The following is a 17,413-nucleotide window of genomic DNA, read 5'->3' as shown; positions in this document are numbered from 1 at the left end:
TTCAACTGCAGCTTGGGTTTTTTTTTCCCTAGAGTGGCAAGGAGCCTGTCTGTCCTCCTGCATAATCTGATCTTTCCAAAGTCCATACAATTTCTGCTAAGTTGCAGAGGGAGATCGTAAGTCAGCCCTCAGCCTCTAGACTGGCTAGACTTCTGACACGTCATTGCCCACTCCTGTGCTCTTGAAAGGAGGCCCTTAAAAAGTGAGCAGCTTTTATGTACCCCACTATCCTCTAAAGCAGATTCCCAGGGGACCTTACTGCTTCCCTGCAGCCTAAAGTCTGCTTTCCCTAGGTCCAGGGAAGTAGCTTTACAGTTTCTCTCCTATCACTGGGATTTTAAACTCAGCTATTTCATAATCATGGTGGTCAAGACAGCCATGTCTGTTTACAACCAACCATCTCTTTTTACAAACGCCTTCAACTTGAGCTCTCCAGGGAAGAGGAGAGGCCTCTAGGGATTTCTTCCTCTGGTGAAGCAGAGCACATGATGTTTAAAGGAACAGATAAAATCTATGGATTCCTGGTTTAATAGAACTGGCAATCAGCCCCATAACTAATACCCATATGTTTTGACTTGCAACACCAAGGAAGCACAAATTCTTTGAACCAGCTTTGAAAATGCATTCTCAAATAGTCACCCCAAGGTATTTGTGTGTAATTTGTATTTCCTATGTAAAGAAGAGACAACTGCTTATGACAGTGCTGTATTTCTTGATGTGTCATCAGGAAAGCATTCTTGTTCAGTCTAAATATTTTTGTAGACCAGACATTATGGACACATTAAGCTCAGGGGTCTGACCACAAATGAGGTTCTCAGTAACCTCAGCTTGTTCCACAAGGTGTCTTCATTTTCAAGCTTCAGGTAGAGTTTAAGCTAACCCTTGGTATGCCTTGCTTCGGCTGTGGCAGCTTTTTAAGAAGGAAGACAAATGGATCCCGTCCTTTTACAGCTACCCATGGGTCTAAGGCAAAGGTAGGTGTTTCCTTAGACTAGGACTTTAGCCCCTTCCCCATTGCTTAAGAGAGGGTATCTGGCATTGTGAAACACAGTACATGTCCCTCCACCCATTTTTACTTCTGCTCCTTATTTCCCTCACTGCCCCTTTCCTGTCTCTTCCTCGACTGGGAATGGAATTGCAAAGCCAGCTGGGAAATGCACACACAGGTCTATGCACTCACAGGGAAGGGAAGCTAAAGGGAAGCTGAAGTCCAGCACATGGAAAGAGGGTCTGCTCACAAAGTGTCTTCTGTCTTCCAAATGCTTCCATATGCTTTCTTGCCATATCAAATGACAGCAAGGAGTGTCCTTCCTCCCAATGTATTGTGTATAAATCATGGTGGGAAAGGGGCTCCGGAAGCCTTTGGACCAGGCTGCTGCTGGAAGCGGCACTGTTACCAGCACGAGATCAGAGCAGCCGTGGCTTTGCCTGTTCACACACTGAAAACCAACAAGTCAAATTTAGGTGCAAAAGCTGCGTCAGAGTTTGTCACACCTGACTTCCCCTGCTCAGCCTTCCCTGATGACCACTAACACTTGAGCCTCACAGCAAGGAGACACCATATTTGGTCACAGCTTCTGTTCAGAAGCCTGAAGGCAGCAGGAAATTAGGAAAACTAAGCTGGAGCCATCCTCATAAGTCTTTGCAGGTCTGCAGGTGAAATCAGGAGTACAGCTAATACTCAGAGAAATTAGAGCAAAAAATCTTTCGGCACCTGGTAGTCAAACAAATACAAGTTTATTTACAAACAAAGAAGAAAACATGGCCATCACATCAAGTTCTGGTATATTTACAGCATCCAGGTGAAGGATGAGATAGCATAAGAGGGGCAGAAGGTTGGTATTAAGGAAAGAGGAAGTCTCCCGTTGAATTGCAGAGAAGCTGAGCTGAAACAGGCCAAAACCTCCATACTTGAAATGCTGAGGCTTCAGGGAACACAAACAGGCTAAACTCTAACTCATGGCAGCGGGCAGAGATGTAGCTCCTGGGATGACCTTCCTTAGCCCTTCCCTCAGAATTCCACTGAAGCTGACACAGCAAAAGTGAGTTTGGGCCCCGGTGCTCAGGGGTTAAGGGTTGTGACCTTTTCCTGCTGATGGATGCTGAGGGGCAGCGAGAGACTTTGCTCGCCTGTGCAGGCAAGGGACCAGGGAGTCGGTCAGCTGAGCTGGAAAGCGCTCTGGTTCACGGCACTGGAAGCTGGCGTGGAAGAGAAGGGCAAGGCTTTGTTCCAGTCCAAGAGCAAGGAATGCGAGACAGGCCAGCTGGGATGTGAGCTCCAGTCCTGCACCCCAGCTTCAAAGCCCCGTGGGGCTACCTGCAATCTATGATTATTTTTTCTTTAGTGAGCCTTTCAGCTTCTTCTCTGAGGAGCGTTGTTTCCGCACCTTCTCCTCCTTTTTCCCCAAGTTCTCATACACTGTTGACTCCTCTTTCTGCCTGTGAGACCAGGGGAAAAGTGAGAAAGAGGAAAAAGCCAGCCAAGCCAGCAGGCAGACTTGCCAGGGACAGGCAGAGCTGGGGTACTCTGCTTTAGGGGAGCTCTTACTTGGAGGGTTTTCGTGAAACCTTGGGGTGCGCATTCCTCACTGCAGGGGGGTACGCGATGTTCCCATACTCAGACTCGTTTGGCTTGCCTTTCTGAGACTGCAGCAGAGAAAAAACAGGCTTAGAAGCGCAGTCTGGGAGATGCATTTGAGGCACCATGGAAGAGTTCTGGCTGTTAAACCCCACTTTTTGCCACGATCCCAGTGGGAATTGGTGGATTGCTGAAGTGCCTGGGCTCAGCACACTGTCAACCACTGCCAGAGGTGAGCATCAGCTGCAAATGCAGCCTTGTACAGGAGGCAACATTGTGGCAACAAATCTCTGGAGGCAGTAAAACACCTAAAAGTGCCAAATTTCAGCTAAAGAATATTAAAACAGTAGGATCTACAGCATGCTGCCAGACACTACAAGGAGAGAGAAAAGACACCACAAATAGAGGAAAAGATCTTGCAGCTGCAAAACGGATGTGAAAGAAAAAGAGGAAAGAAGAGGCAAGGAAAGTCTTTGCTTGTCCTAAACTGAGTTTGTAACAAAACAGCACTTGGTGATGTTATTCAGAACATAGTTGAGGTAACTATATTAAAATTTAACTGCTGTCTAGCAGTTCAGACAGGATTGGTACTTGAGCTGCTAATAAACTTCTCCCATGAATTTAAAAGTCTTAGAAGAGAGGAACAGGGACACAGATCTTACAGCACCACTGTAGTACTGTGCAGGTCTCAGTGTTAGCTTAAAGCTTGTGAAACAGAGCACTTGGGCTGAGAGCCAGCACCATGCAGGGCTTAGGCTCACAGGGCAGTAGAGCCCCTTTTCTCTCACCTGGATAACTTCCAGCTTTTTCTTGGTTGCCTCTATGAACTGGCAGATGGCCATGTAGATGAACTTGTACTGGGCCTCGGTCTGCACCATCCCAGATCGCTGGGCCCTCACCATCTGGATGGTCTTCTGGATGTCAATGTCGCAGTCCAGCCCTAGCAAGGAGCACCAGAAAAGCTTATGGACATGTTCACTGCCCCTTCTCCCAGTTCTCTACCAAAAGCAGCCACAGTGGAGGACAGTCAAGAAGTTTCCATCTCCTTCCACACTCTTTATTCCTGTATGGACCTCCTATCTCTCCTCCTGCTCAGTATCTTTCAAATCTGGCCTTGGAGGAACAGCCAAAGCTCAGGAAAGGCTGAAGCCATAGGAAGAGGATATGGTACAGAGATCCAGCAGAACATTCTTAGGGCCATGGCAGGATCTTCTCCCACTGATACCTGATAGTTTTCATCCCATTGCAGCTGAACTTAAAGGCAAAGCCCTGCTGGGTAGTCCAGTTCACTTTGAGATCCTTTGGGGTCCTCTTACCCTTGGTGGAGATGGTTTCCACTATCATGTCAATGACGATGATAGTCCCAGTGCGGCCAATCCCAGCACTGCAAGGAGAGGACAAGCAGAGGTCAGAGCAAGACAGCTCCTGAAACAAAATGCAGCTGCTTCTGGAGAAGCTTGTGGCTCTTGTAGCAGCTGTTAAGCAATGCCACCAAAGAGTCACAGGTTCAACAGGCAGAGTGTTTGGTGTGGGGGCATCAAAGAGGAAAAAAGCAAATATTTTGGCTGGCATATGCTTCACTCACAAGTCCTGGGGTACCGCTGGAACGAGCAGGACAGACTTTCTGTATCCCACCCTAGGTAAGGGATGGAGGATGCTTCCAACTCCAGCCTCTGTACCAACCTGCAGTGTACCAGAATAGGCCCTGCGTTGGGGATGCTCTCTTGCTTCTGGTTTATCTGGTCGAGGAAGCTGAGGACTCCTCCCGGCTCACTGGGCACACCATGGTCAGGCCAGCTCAGGTACTGGTAGTGCCAGATCTCACGCACAGCCTTGCCCTGAGAATAGCAAAGCACCCCACTGCTAGAACTGCACCCCAGCCCTGTCCCTGGCCTCGGTCCCAGGAAGAGGTGGGTCTGAGGCCAGAGAGAATCTCTGTCTCCGGCACACTTCTTGGTGATTCCACCAGTGTGATTCCAGCCCAGACCAGGTGGGAACAGCAGCCCCAGGGACGGCAGAACAGCAGCATCATCCCAGCACCCAGCAGCTCCCAGGCTCAGGTGTATGGTGGCTGTTAGAGCCAGGGGTTGGAGGGCAGCCCTTGGTCAGACACACTCACATTATCCTTGGGGCACACGCAGAGGTGCCGGAGTTTGTACTCCAGTGCATTGTGCTCGCCAGTGTTCTGCACAAGGTAGGGACCGTACTCCTTCGTGCAGCCCAGCTCCGGCCAGTAAGGCACACATTTGTTCTGTGTGGGCAGAGAGCACAGGGTGAGGATGGGCAGCAGGCAGGGGAGAGAGAAAAAGCAGAGCAATGGTCGAAAGGGGAAGAGACAGCTCCAGACTCCTACTTACCCGGCCTTTTTCTACCTCCCGTGTTGTCATCACTATAATGCGCGTGTTCTCCTGCCACACCATTTGCCACAAGTCATTGACTGTGGTATCCAGGCAGCCCTGGCTGGCGATGTAGGTCTTCGTGCACTCATCTGGGCTGATCAGGGTGTTCTGAGTGCGGACAGGGGAGGGTCAGGAGGGCTGCAGGTGCTCGCAGGCCTTCACCTGCTTTGGGCACACAGCCACCTTTCAGGAATCTCACCTTGACGTAGTTGGCATTGATGTAGTCAGATCCAGGTATATTTGGGTCCCTTCCCTGAAGGATGACTCTGGAGTGATCAACTGGGGGTGCAGTGAAAGAATGAACAGTGCAATGAGATACTCCCAGCACAGCCACATGCAGCTCCCTCACTTCCAGATGCCACCTCAATCGTGGTTCCCAGCGCATGCCCTGTATCCTCAGCTCTCCCTCTCTGAGTTCAGACCAGCCTCACTCTGTCCTCCCATCTCTCTGTCTGTGTGATGGACCACAGAAGCTAAGGAGTCTGATGCAACCCTCCCTCCTTCCTTCAAGGACAGGAAAAGGCTGTGACCTCCCTCATCAGCTCTTAAATCCTCAGTGCCATAACCCTTGTAACCTGCTCAGGAAGACAGAGTGGGCTGAGGCAGGGATGGCTTGGACAGCTCTTCATTGCCTGTCTGTGTCCATTTGTGCTTTTTTTTTTGAATAGTGGAAAAGCAAGACTCACAGGGTAATATGTTCTTGTATCGGTTCTTGCTCTTATTTTCCGGTCTCTGGCCCTCATGACGGTCAAACAGGTGCTTGGCTTCCTGTTTTTGCAGGCTCTGAGAGCAAAAGAAAGAATAATCATGGCAAGGTCACAATGACAGGGGAGGTGGGCACTAAGAGGCACAGTGGTGGCTCTGATGACACATGGGCATGCTGTGGGGGAGCAGAGAAGTGAAAACCAAACCTAGATTTGAGAAGTCTAACATTTGTGCCCTTACTGTCTTGGTGACTCACTCTCCCAACCATAAAAAAGCACATTTCTACCTCATTGGATTCACTAAAAGATGACACTCATTCCACAGGGGAACTTGTTCTAAATAGAGACTCCTTTCAGAAATAAATTGACAAGACACATCAGAAATTTGTGTACAGGAAGAAATCGAGGATGGAGAATGAGGTGGTGCATGCAGAATTCCCAAAAAGCCAAACAATGCCCCCCAGCAGCTTCTTACATCAAATTCCTCCCAGAATCCAGCCTTGGACGTCTCCTCAGACAGACTTGTCTTCTTGTTCAGTTCCTGCACTCTGTTCTCAATGTCAGCAGCATTCACCCTCGTGGCATAGTAGGGCTGGGAATGGGAAAACACAACAGGTGTGAGAGAGAGAGAGAGAAAGAGAGAGAGATGCTGTTTGAGAGCAATGCTGTACACCGTGGAAAAAAAACAAGGAAAAGGACATAAAGCAGAAACAAACAGGAAATCAGACCCTCCAAAGGGGCCCTAAAAATCACGAAATTTGACTTACCTGCTTCAGGTACACAAAGGAACCAGACATCTCCTCAATCCCAATCTTCTTGAAGTGCTCCACCAGATCTGCCAAGCTGTCAAACATCTCAGCACCTCCAACTGTGTAGCGTCCGTTCTAAACAGAGGAAGAATGTGCAACATCTCACTCATGACATTCATAACAGAATCATGGAATAGCTTGGGTTGGAAGGTATCATAAAGGGCAGCTAATTCCAAACCCCCTGCTATGGGCAGGGACACCTTCCACTAGACTGGGTTGCCCAAAGCCCCCTCCTTCAAACACTTCCAGGAATGGGGCATCTACAGTTTCTCTGGGAAGCCTGTGCCTCACCAACCTCAAAGTACTTTTTCCTAATATCCCATCTAAACCTTTGAATTTCTTTCAGTTTGAAGGCATTCCCCCTTGCTCTAATGCTCCATGCTCTTGTAAAAAGTCCCTCTCCAGCTTTCTCATGAACCTCCTTTAGGTACTGGAAGGTGCTGTTAAGGTCTCCCCAGAGCTTTCTCCAGGCTGCACAGCCCCCACTCTCTCCTCCTGTTCCATAGACAAAGCTATGACACTCAGGAAAAAGGCAATGCCAGGGTGCAGATCCATAGACACCATGTGTGAAAGCATTTCCTGCGGCAGGGAGGTCAGAGGAGTTTGCCCTGAGCACAGAGAGTTCATGGCACAGTGCTCTCAGTGCAACGCTCTCAGTGGATCAAAGCCCAGAGAAGGTGTATTGCCCTGCAATCTCCTTTAAGGCCAGTTGCATTCTCTCCTTGGAATCTCCTCATCCCACATGAAAGAAATAGGAGAAATTTTGAGAGCCATTTTGGTAACATCCCTCAGACCGCTGCCTGTCCTTCTGCCCTCCCACCGCTCACCTCACACATGATCTTGATGTGTGTGACTTTGAGCCGGGTCCCAGAGGCACCGGCTGCCCCAGCTGGAGCATCAGACCCGGGTTTGGGCTGGTCCGTGAGGACAGACAAGACAAAGTCCCCGGGTTTGCTGAGGCTCTCCCGCACCAAGAAGGTCCAAGGGACAGCTTTGGCCTGGAGCAGTGCCTCAGCTGCAGGGCCTGACAGATGCCCATGGTACCACCTAAGAGAGAACAAGAGAGGGTCAGAAAAGAGGTGGAGATGCAAGAAGTGAAGAGCTGATGAGCGAAAAACAGCGACACTGGGGAAGGATGAGGGTGGAAGAAAGGAAGGGGAAGAGAGAGAGAGGAAGGAAAGAGAGAGGGAAGGAGGAGCAGGTTCTTGGGAAAAGCAGATGAGACAGAACGTGGAGGACTGGCCACAAAAGGAAAGTGCAAGGGATGAGGAGGAGACAGAAGGGACCTAGGGAGCAGAAGGCTGCTACCAGAGGACACAGTGGGAAAGCACCAAGTGTGATCCATTGTGTGACACACACACAGGCACAGCTAAGTGATACTTTCTGCCTGGAACCAGCTGGGACAGCGTAGTCTGTGTGTTCCAGCACCTCACAGTATTATTGGGATTGTTGCCTTACTGCTGCAAGGGGCTCTGGAAACTCAAACACCAGGGAAACAAAGATGAGCTCCTACTGAGTCAGAAACTCTCCCATCAGATCTAGCAGCACCCAGGTGGTTGTCTTGAGATCAGATTTACTAAAGAACAATTCCAGTAACTCCTCTTTCTGAAACTCAGTCTCTTCTTCACTCAAAGGATAATTCCCATTCTCTAGGCACACTGCAGCAATCACCCTGGCCACAGGAGTGAGCACCAGGAGCTGATCTATATGCACATTCTTGTCCTCAATGCAAACACTCAGCAGCTCCTTCTCTCCTAGCTCAAGGTCAGGAGCATCCCCATTTGACCAAGGCGCTCCCTGCCTCGCCATGGGGATGTGGGAACGGATTTACTTCCCATGGAGCAGCTAACAGGGAAGGCCTGGCGTGGTTCTAGTGAACTTCATTGCTAGGGGGTATTTGTTCCCAAGAACTGAGATGGAGTTCAGGAGGCCACAGCCCAGTCACCAAGGCAGCTGGGGCATCCATTCATTCATTCTCCCCTGCATCTGGTCAGAGCAAGGGGTTGCTCCACTACAGCAAGGGCTTCACACAGTCATTGGCCTCAGCAAGTAACTTTTGTTGACCCTCACCTCATGCACTGCAAGAAGCAGCTGGTGACTCTCAGTGCAGGGTTGTCATTAATTTCTGAACCTCCTCTCAGAGAACTGTTCAGCCACCATGTGCTCGGATGCCACCTTGGGACAGGCTGGCGCCTCCCGCTCATCAAAGAGGTCTCCCAGCCTCCCCTCCACAGGTAGAACGGGGTTAATGGGTCCCATTCCTCCCTCCCCCAGCAAAGCCCAGCTCTTCAAAGCCACGTGATGGAAAATCACTTGGGGAGAGAGTGAGAGGAGCTTTCGTAAGAGCCCGAGGGGGGAGGGGGTAAGTTTCCAACCGCAGAAGGGAGGGAGGAAACTGCAGGGCCACGATGCAATGGCCTTGACTGGAGAGGACAGCCAGCAGCAGACCTGCCCCCTCTGCAGCCCGACCCCACTGCAGAGCCAGCTGGGGCGTACCCCGATGTACCCAGGGCACCTCTGCTCCCTGCCTCCGGCTGCCCGAGGAGGACTTGTGCAAGAAGGACTCGTCCACGCCAGAGCAGGGCATGACAGCTCCCCCGAGCTGCATCAAAGGGCAAAACGCAAGGGCAGAACAACCTGATTTGATTTAGGAACCTGGTGTCAGAGACACATGCAAAGCGGGGACAGGAAGGAGACTAAGCAGGTCAGGAATAGCAGGGGAACATGGTCCTGCTCTCAGCTACGTGAGTCACCCAGGCCTAGAATAACCAGGGAGGTTTGGGGCAAGGCTGAGAGCTTCCATGCAACGCGTTCCTCCGCAGACCACCGCAGACCCACCGCGGACACCACAGCCTTTGCTTTCAGAAACATAAATAGCAAAGGCAACCGGAAACCAGAAGTAAAAATAGAGTCCTGTTAGGTCTGCTGCGATGGATCGAGGTACTCACAGCTATCCCTGCGGATGCTGCCCCCACGGACACATAGGAGGTTAAGAAAGGCAGGAGGCACTTTTTGTAGGATTTGCTGTGGGGATGCAGGCAGGACAGAAAGGAGACCGTGAGACATCTCATCACAGACACAGCAGCTGCCTTGCTGTCCCTGTACCTCTCTGTCGTGGGGTCGGAACAGTTGAGCGGGTATCGCAAGTCGATGATGGTTCCGTCTTTGTCCTGCAGCGAGCCCTGTTGCTGTGTGTAGTACTCCACCAGCTCTGACAAGGTGGCAAACTTCTCCCCTCCATACAGGTCATAGAAATCCCCAGTATTCTGGATGCGGATGTGGGTCACCTGGTCACCAACCCTGCGGAATAAAGCACAAGGCAGTCCAATGAGGTGGTTGGAAAAGGGGCAGGAAAGTGTCCTGCACTACATCCCACCATGGAACCAGAGCAAACCATCTCCCTGAACGGAGATGACTGGAAAGAGAAGCTCCTTGGGCAACTTGAGGGAGGCTCTAGAAGATGCTGAGAGGCTGACATTGTTTTACAGCTTGAAAAGAGCTCTTAGGAATAGAGACAGGATGAAGAAGATGCCACAGGACATGCGAGGACCTAGGCGATCTGTGTACGGAACACTGCAAAGACAGAAACTGGGGTCCAAGTTACTTACCGGACTGAAAGAGAAAAATCCCCCTGATTCCTCCGACTGGGTCTGGCCAGGAAGCTCCCATGGACACCTCGTCCCTTCAGTAAGGCTTCAGCTTCCAGCCCACTCAGGTCACGGTGAAACCACCTAGCAGAGCAAATAAAAGCAAGACCAAGGGAATAAAAAAGGCCAGGCACTATTGTGGAGATTTGTAGGGTGAAGAACGGTCTCTGGTCAGCATCCCTAGGTGAAAACCAGCAGCAGCATCCCTTCCTGCCTGATGCCTCCCCCAGCCTATGGAGGGTTCCCATTAGAGATAAAGCTTCTCTGCCATGATCCATCCTACTTCCCTGGTCCCGTTCCTTACACACACAGACCTCTCAGACTCTCTTACCTCACCATTGTGGAGGGAGAAAGAAGAGGCGGCCAAGTGACTGCCACCAAAGCAACCCAAAAAAACCAGAGGAAAAATCTTTTTGCACTGGAAAAGAAAGGGAAGTCGGAGGTCTGTGCCGCGGCACCCAACGCCAAACTGTTCCTGCGCCTCTTGGGAGCTGGCCATGTATCTCTCCTGCAGTCCCCTGTCAGTCCAGCCAGACCCTCTCCATCCACCTTTTCCCGGACAGGCGCCCTGATGTCCGGCCCGCTGTGCAGTGCTGCTGGGCACGGGCAGGCGCGAGCCCGTACGCAGCGGGGCACGCGCGGCCCCGGGAACAGGAAGCGCTCTGAGCCATCCACTCCGCAGCCCCAAGCTGCTTTGCATACACTTCTGCTTCTCCTTTTGCGTCTTTCCTCCTCATAGCCCCTCATATTATTTTTGGGTCTCTGTCTTTAACACACAGGGGCTGACTCTTCTCATGCATCTCGGGTTCTGGCCGTGTTCGCAAAACTCGGTTCTGCACGTCCTCTGTTCCCCTTTTTCTCCAAAAGGCCAATGAGCAACATAAATGGTCCCAAATGTCCTACAAGCTCTGTACAGGCACAAGGGGGAATCTGTGTGAACCCAGAGCTGCAGACTTCAAGGTCCAGGCTAACGCTCTGAGCACAGCAGTGCCTGCCTGAAAGCCGCCTGCCGTGGGATGGGACTGACACAGGCAGTGGTAGCTCAAAAGGGATGGCAAGGTTGGGAGAGGGTGGTGAAGCTGCCCAGGAAGGCAGGCAGAGACCAGGACAAACAGCTACTACCTACAGGGAGCCCACACAGCACCGAGGGAGCTGAACCAGGACCTTCAAAACCCCAGCACCCCATAGTGAGGCCTTGACAGCCCGGACAACCAGGTACAAAAAGAAGGAAAACCATCCCTGTCACCTAGCTGCTTCCAGCTGTGGCCCATGACTGCCACCCTGCCCAGAACACAGATTTCAAGATCTGCAGGTCTGGTGAAAGCGTGGGAGCTAAGCAGTGACCTAAGAGTGCAATCCAGCTGGCAACGGAGCCTGACTTTTCCCTGGGGCCATCTCAGCTACCCTGTGTGGTGTGGGCAGCAGCAACAGCAAGAGCCTTGCTCATTTCAAGCAGCAGCAGCTGCAGACTTCCCTACACACCACCAGACTGGGAAATCCTGCAAAAGGATGAACAGGCCGCTAGCTAAGACCTAGACGAAAACTCGTGGCCAAGACAGAAACCAGCAACAAAGGGAAGTACAGGAGAGATGAGTGGGAAGCTAAACTTCATTGCTAGAAAGGCAACCCAGGCACCCACAACAGCTTCCTTAGCAGCGCTTCTGGTTTCATGCACATGGCGAGCTGGGGTGCAGTGAGCCACAGGCAGCCAGAGGTACTGACTTAGAAACGATATTAAAAGCCAAGGAGATTTCAAATGCACAGGACCAACTCGAGGGAACAACTTCTGCACAAAGTTGTAGAAGTTGCAGCTGAAAGACGGCACCTAAATCGGTCTAGCAGGAACAGGAAACAAGTGCTGTTTATAGCTAAGGGAGAAAAGGCAGGAACTTCCAGGGAGAAGTCCCAAAAAATAATTCCTGGTATCAAAAGAATATTAGAGAATGCTGAGTCAATATGAAGCCAAGGCAGAAGAAAACCAAAACTTATGCATCCCTGCACCCTGCACTGACTGAGGGAGAAAATCTGTCCAGGGAACTGAACATTAGTTGGACACAAGGGAACAGGGAAAGAAAAAGGCAGCAAAGGGCCCAGACCAGAATAAGAAAGGGTGAGAGAGCACTTATCCCATGGAACTCAGTATCCTCCAGAAGTACAAGCCACAGGGCGCAGTGCAATCTCTTGACAGTGTTTTTGTGGACACAAATCCCATATCACTCAATTTACAGATGAGCTTATGCTTCTGCTTGCTTTCATCTTAGGAAAGGAGTGGATGCAAGCAGCTGCCCCGGTGTCTTTGATCTGGGCCATCTAATTAAAAACCACCAGTAAGGGAGGGAAATTTCACTGTAGAGAAGCCATCAGTTGGTATCTTCGAGGCTGCACTCCCAAATGGCTGCAGCATGGAACAGCTGAGCCACTAAATATAATAAGACTATATCTGAGCCACTAAAACACTTTTTAAATATAATTAAGAGGTCAAGAGATTTCAGCAAAGAGACTACTCTTACACTGTTTGGCTTTCAGTACAACACAGGTGTTAGAACCTCATCTTGTAAATCCCTTGTGGAATCAGGCCACAGCTAGTGCAGTAACAAATTTACAGCAGAAGATAAATGAAATAGCAAATTTAAAGGCATGCATCTGGACTGATGCAAGAAAAAAAGGCCCTGAGAAACCAGAAAGGATCCAGCATAATGCCACTAATGCAGTGAAGAGCCTGAAACATAGCAGAGAGCAAGCTGGATTTATTCAGCTTGATAAGGAGGGATTTAACACTAGTCTGAGACTACCTAAAAGGGGCTGTGGGGGTTTAGAGACGATGAGTCAAGTTCTTTTTTGTGAGAGCCAACAAAAGGAAAAGAGGCAACAGGCATCACTTGCAGCAAGGGAGATTGTGATTAGGTATCAGGAAAAACTGCACACATGCTCCCCACCAAGGGAGCCACAGGTCCCCAGAGCAGTTGAGGAACCTCCACCCTGGCAGGGGTCAGGACTCACCTGAACAAGGCCCTGAGACACCTAAAATAGTTTTGGGGAGAGTTCTGCTGTGAGCAGGGGGTGGGACTAGGTAATCCAGAGGTCACAATGGTTGTCAAAGGAAGAGCAGAGAAAGGATTAGGTATAGAGTTTCTTTTGCCCTCATCCTAAGCCTCTGTTAGCAGCTACTTGTAGTCAACTGTCGAATGTATAACAAATTTTTCGTTTGTTGCTCAGTTACAGAAACAGTCCTTCCTTTGACCCGCTTATAACCTGCTCCCTGCCTCTTTTTTAACACCTGGTTGTTGCAAAGAAAGGAAAATCAGTGTGTGATTCCTGCCTCTCCCCTCCCTGCTCCAAGCTGCTTGCGGTAACAGACCCGAAACATCTGTGCCTATCCTCAACTCCTTGCCAGGCTGAAGACTCCAGCCCCACTGAGGGATTCTTTTTGTACGAACTATTCTTCCCTTCTGACCACCCTTGCTGTCCCTCTCAGAGATATTTCCCATTCTGGCATCTTGATTTGGAGATAAGAGTGAAGGTGGGCACAGAACTGTGCTGTTCAAAATGCTGGTGAGTCAGGGACAGTGATGATTTCTGATGTTCACCACAACCAAGCATTAAGCTAACAATTGCATGGACTTCTATAATCAAAGTCTCACTCCAGAGAGGTTACAATTAGTTCACAGTCATTGTTTTATATGCAATTTTTAAATTATTTTCCTGTATGAACATCGTTTTACATAAGCCTTTTCATCTGCTGTTGTACTGCCCACTCATGCACTGCCATTAAGTCTTTCTGAAATTATTCACCAGTCAACTCCCACCCTATTATCCTGAATAACTTTCTAACATCATCCAATTTTCTCGCCTCAACAAGCTGTATTCCCAGGTCACTTGGGAATATACCAAACAGCATGTATTTCAGATTGGGCCCCTGTGATCTGACCACTTGATGACTTCCCTTTGCTGTAAAAATGAGATGTGAAGTCCCACCTTCCATTTCCTATTCTTTAGTAATTCTTTACTCAAGAAAACCTTCACCTTCTTCTTCTTCTTCCTTCTCTCTCTTTTATTTTATTTTTTTTTTTTTTTTTTTTTTTAATGCCAGGATTTCAGCCTCATTTAAAGACTTTGATGAGAAAATCTTGCCAAATTCTTCAAATCCAAACAAACTGTACTGGCCACACCTGCCTTATCCACAAGTCCCTCAAAACCCTCCAAATTTACAGGACCATGTCTGCCTTTACAAAAGCATTTTTGAGAATGAGCCACTGCATTTGTTACTTCTGACTCTCAGCACCGAGACCATTTCTGACAGGAGGTTTTGCTGCTCTGTACAGAACTCCGTTGTAGCTCGGTCATCAGTGCAGAGCAAAGGCTGCCTGGGAATGGGCAGATGGACCATCTTCCTGTCACTTGCCAAAGCCACAAGCTCTCCATCAGGCCATGGGGCTCCAGGACAGCGCTGGACCGCTGTGGTTGCCCCAGCTCGTACCAGAGAGCAATACCAGAGTGAATCCCATTTCCTGACACTCTGCCATGGCAGTCTCCAGAGCAGGACTGACTGTGAGGATTGTAATCCTTTTTGTTCCATAAAGGGCCAGAAAGACTGCAGCAAATAAAGGAATAACCAGGGTTTAAAAGGCCAGGCAGCTGACATGTCTCTCGGCAAAACCATCCAGAGATGCCGCAGCTGCAGGGTGGCAGAGGAATTGCAGCGGACTGGGCATCACAAACTCCGCTTGCTCGTTATCAAAGTGGGAAGGAGCAACAGGAACAATGCAAAGCACAGCAAGCTCCAATCCTCTGGCTGCCCCTAATAGGCAGCTCCTATTAGAAAGTGGGGTTTTTTTCCCCTTCTGTGCCTGATTCCTACTGCTGGTATTTTTATTTTTCTCACCAACTCTCAATTTCTTGCCCTAACTAGCATTCACAGCACTCACCCACGGGATGGCATCAGGGTCTTGTCTCTCAGATCCCCACTGATGGAGGACTGACAGGAGCTGGTGGAGGAAGTACCACAGCCCTCAACCAAGGGGGTCCTACTAAAGAAAATAAAGCAATATTGGAATTACCAAGAAAGGATCTCGAGAGGGATTTGGGAGCGAGATCAAAGACCTTGATAGAGCAGAGGTGGCCTGGCACGCTCCCGGCAGGGCTGGATGCTCATGGCGGTGAGCGCCGGGGTGCTGGAGCAGCAGCTGGCAGCGCTGGCGGGCGCAGCACCTCCCGCGACTCACCTGAGCCTGATCCGCACAGGCGAAGCCCCGAACTCCGCCCGCTCCCGGGCGGACTACGAAGAAGGTAGCTCCAGGACAGGCAAACCTCAAGTCTCGAGCCCAGGGCTTAATTCTCACCATTTGCAAAGCACTTCCTGGACTGTAGTTAATGAATAATCAGAGGGGTGGGGGAAGGACGAGGCCGAGCTCGGAGAGCTAGATGGAGACGGAAGGGACCGACTGCTCTTCCTGCCTCCCATCCACTGAGCTCACGCCCTCGCTGGCTGCATTCCTGCCCGGTTTGTCACCGAGAGGACAGGACGCAGCTCCCTCACACCTGGCTTGCAGATCCCTGCTCTCCCGGGCCTGGCTCCTTCGCTCTCAGCCCTTTCCCCCGCGTCGCCAAAGTCCTCAAAATTCTTCCAAGGGTAACAAGGAAAAAGGGCAGGAGGCTAGAAGCAGACATACCTGATGTCTCTCTGAATCACACTGGAAAGAAAACATTGCGAAGGGGCAAGGCTGCACCACTAGGTTGATCCCTCTGCAGTCCAAAAAAACGTGAGATAAACATTTTCTGTTGTTCGTGTTGTTCTAATCCAGACTGCAGCCAAATGGAGCAAGCCCAGTCCTCCCACGCTCGGCCGCTCCCTGCTGCATCTCTGCTGCCTTTTCCACTAAGGATAATGTGCTGGATCGCACATTCAGCCACAAAACAAGGCAGCCACGAGCACTGGGGGCAGGACTAAATTAGCACTGACCCCGCTGGGGACTGGGGCTTCAATGGCATTTACAGCACTTGCTGAACAGCACTAGATTGTGTGGAGGGACGCATTTCCTAGTACGCTTCAAACAGCACATCTGAAAATGCTTGCCCTCGTTAAGTGCTTAATACCTTGATAACAGATCCTAGGGCTTCACACTGAGGCTCTGCACGAACCTTTTTGCAGAGCACGGTACACGGTGGGCCTCCCAAAACAGCACCGCAAGTGTCACACAGAGAGCCCAGCCGTACCTGCCTCTGCACCAGGGAGCAGCACTGCTGAGCTCACGGCCACTCATGAAACACGGGCACTTTCAACACACGTTTTATTCACAAGCAGACACACGAGCGGGCACGAAGCATCCCATTATTCCTTCCAGGTCCGCGTCTCCCTTGGTCAAGTGCCCCATTCCAAGGGCTGACGGGACCTGCACCTTGGAAGCGGGGCACCGGGAGAACTCCGCGGGCTCAGGAGGCAGCAACTCCGCCGGTGCCGGCCCCGTGCGGCGGCAGCGTCATGGGCGGCAGGAACATGGCCTTGAGCTTGCCCGACATGCTGGCGATCTCCGGGTCCTGAGACTCGTAGGACTTGATCAGCCGGGCGAACTTCAGGACGCCTGCAAGGGAAGGGGGTGGGCGGGACGCCCCGCTGCCCCGGCGGGCCCGGAGCATCCCGCCCGGCGGGGGAACAACCCACCTTCGCCGTCGCTGCTGAACCCGTAGGCCTTGATCACGTCCTGCTGGATCTGGGTGGCCACGGGCAGGAGGAACTGCAGCATCTTGCCCATGTCGTTGCAGGCGTTATCCCGAGCCTCCTCCATGCGCTGCGCGTTCTCGGGCGCCCCGAACGCCTTGATCACCTCCGCCAGCACCGCTGCGGGACACGGGCACTCAGCCGCCCGCCGGCCCCCCGCATCCAGCTACGCGCCGCGGGCTCTCCGCCGCCGGCCCGCCCGGGAGACGGCACCTCCCGCACTCACCCTTCGCCTGCTCCGCGCTCAGCGCCGGCGGCACCGAGGGCTGCGCGGAGGCCGCCATGGGGCGCGGCGGGGCGAGCGCCGTTCCGGCCCCGCACGGACGGGCAGCGGCTGCCGCCCAGGCCGGCCCAGCCCGAGCGCGGCTGCGCCGCCCCGCCCCGTTCTGCCATTGAACCGGTGTGTGGGAGCGGCTTCCCGAACCGCGGGAAGCCTGCTGGACAAATTCAAAAAGAGCTGAAATCACTGCTGGGAACGATGGCCGCGCGAGCGCCCCCCCTCCGGGCCGACCCACCCCTAGGTGAGGGCGAGGGCGGCTTTTCTCTCCTGCCGTCTACCCC

The 17,413-nt window shown here is 51.5% G+C and overlaps 2 protein-coding genes and 1 non-coding gene across 4 annotated transcripts; all 3 read right to left on the bottom strand.

Moving 5' to 3' along the window:
- Positions 1-1,720: 1,720 nt before the first annotated feature.
- On the bottom strand, positions 1,721-16,414 carry PTPN6 (protein tyrosine phosphatase non-receptor type 6). 2 transcript variants are annotated; one of them, XM_040055701.2, is made up of 16 exons: positions 16,276-16,414; positions 15,063-15,161; positions 10,099-10,221; positions 9,596-9,790; positions 7,318-7,537; positions 6,449-6,565; positions 6,157-6,273; positions 5,664-5,760; positions 5,177-5,256; positions 4,936-5,085; positions 4,698-4,829; positions 4,262-4,416; positions 3,895-3,962; positions 3,367-3,518; positions 2,549-2,646; positions 1,727-2,439 (listed from the first exon to the last, which is right to left on the bottom strand). In XM_040055701.2, exons 1-16 carry the CDS (start codon positions 16,395-16,397, stop codon positions 2,331-2,333), a joined length of 2,034 nt encoding a protein of 677 aa, XP_039911635.1. In that variant the 5' UTR covers positions 16,398-16,414; the 3' UTR covers positions 1,727-2,330. The 2 variants fall into 2 exon arrangements, with proteins under 2 accessions (XP_039911634.1, XP_039911635.1); XM_040055700.2 differs by lacking the exons at positions 15,063-15,161; positions 16,276-16,414 and adding an exon at positions 10,469-14,136 and having other exon boundaries at positions 1,721-2,439.
- On the bottom strand, positions 16,408-17,224 carry C2H12orf57 (chromosome 2 C12orf57 homolog). Its single transcript, XM_040055704.1, has 3 exons — positions 17,079-17,224; positions 16,796-16,972; positions 16,408-16,715 (listed from the first exon to the last, which is right to left on the bottom strand). The coding sequence occupies exons 1-3, from the start codon at positions 17,134-17,136 to the stop codon at positions 16,567-16,569; spliced, it is 384 nt and encodes a 127-aa protein (XP_039911638.1). The 5' UTR covers positions 17,137-17,224; the 3' UTR covers positions 16,408-16,566.
- A 37-nt stretch (positions 17,225-17,261) lies between these two features.
- On the bottom strand, positions 17,262-17,321 carry LOC120749723 (U7 small nuclear RNA). Its single transcript, XR_005699773.1, has one exon. It is a non-coding gene; the product is annotated as a U7 small nuclear RNA (small nuclear RNA).
- Positions 17,322-17,413: the final 92 nt, after the last annotated feature.

The sequence above is a fragment of the Hirundo rustica genome, chromosome 2 (genome assembly GCF_015227805.2).
Source record: "Hirundo rustica isolate bHirRus1 chromosome 2, bHirRus1.pri.v3, whole genome shotgun sequence".
NCBI lineage: Eukaryota > Metazoa > Chordata > Aves > Passeriformes > Hirundinidae > Hirundo > Hirundo rustica.
Note: the sequence above shows the minus strand (reverse complement) of the source record. Positions and strands in the feature narration are given on the sequence as shown.

Bases quoted from the DNA above. Each gene is read 5' to 3' on its own strand.
- PTPN6 (XM_040055700.2), bottom strand. From the start codon at position 10,884: ATGAGGGGCTATGAGGAGGAAAGACGCAAAAGGAGAAGCAGAAGTGTA. The intron at 5,086-5,176 runs GTGAGATTCCTG...GTCCGCACTCAG, and splicing joins TCAATGCCAACTACGTCAAG to AACACCCTGATCAGCCCAGA. The intron at 4,417-4,697 runs GTGAGTGTGTCT...TGCTATTCTCAG, and splicing joins GCGTGTGCCCCAAGGATAAT to GGCAAGGCTGTGCGTGAGAT.
- C2H12orf57 (XM_040055704.1), bottom strand. From the start codon at position 17,136: ATGGCGGCCTCCGCGCAGCCCTCGGTGCCGCCGGCGCTGAGCGCGGAG. The intron at 16,973-17,078 runs GTGAGTGCGGGA...CGTGTCCCGCAG, and splicing joins GAGCGCGGAGCAGGCGAAGG to CGGTGCTGGCGGAGGTGATC. The intron at 16,716-16,795 runs GTGGGTTGTTCC...CTTCCCTTGCAG, and splicing joins GTTCAGCAGCGACGGCGAAG to GCGTCCTGAAGTTCGCCCGG.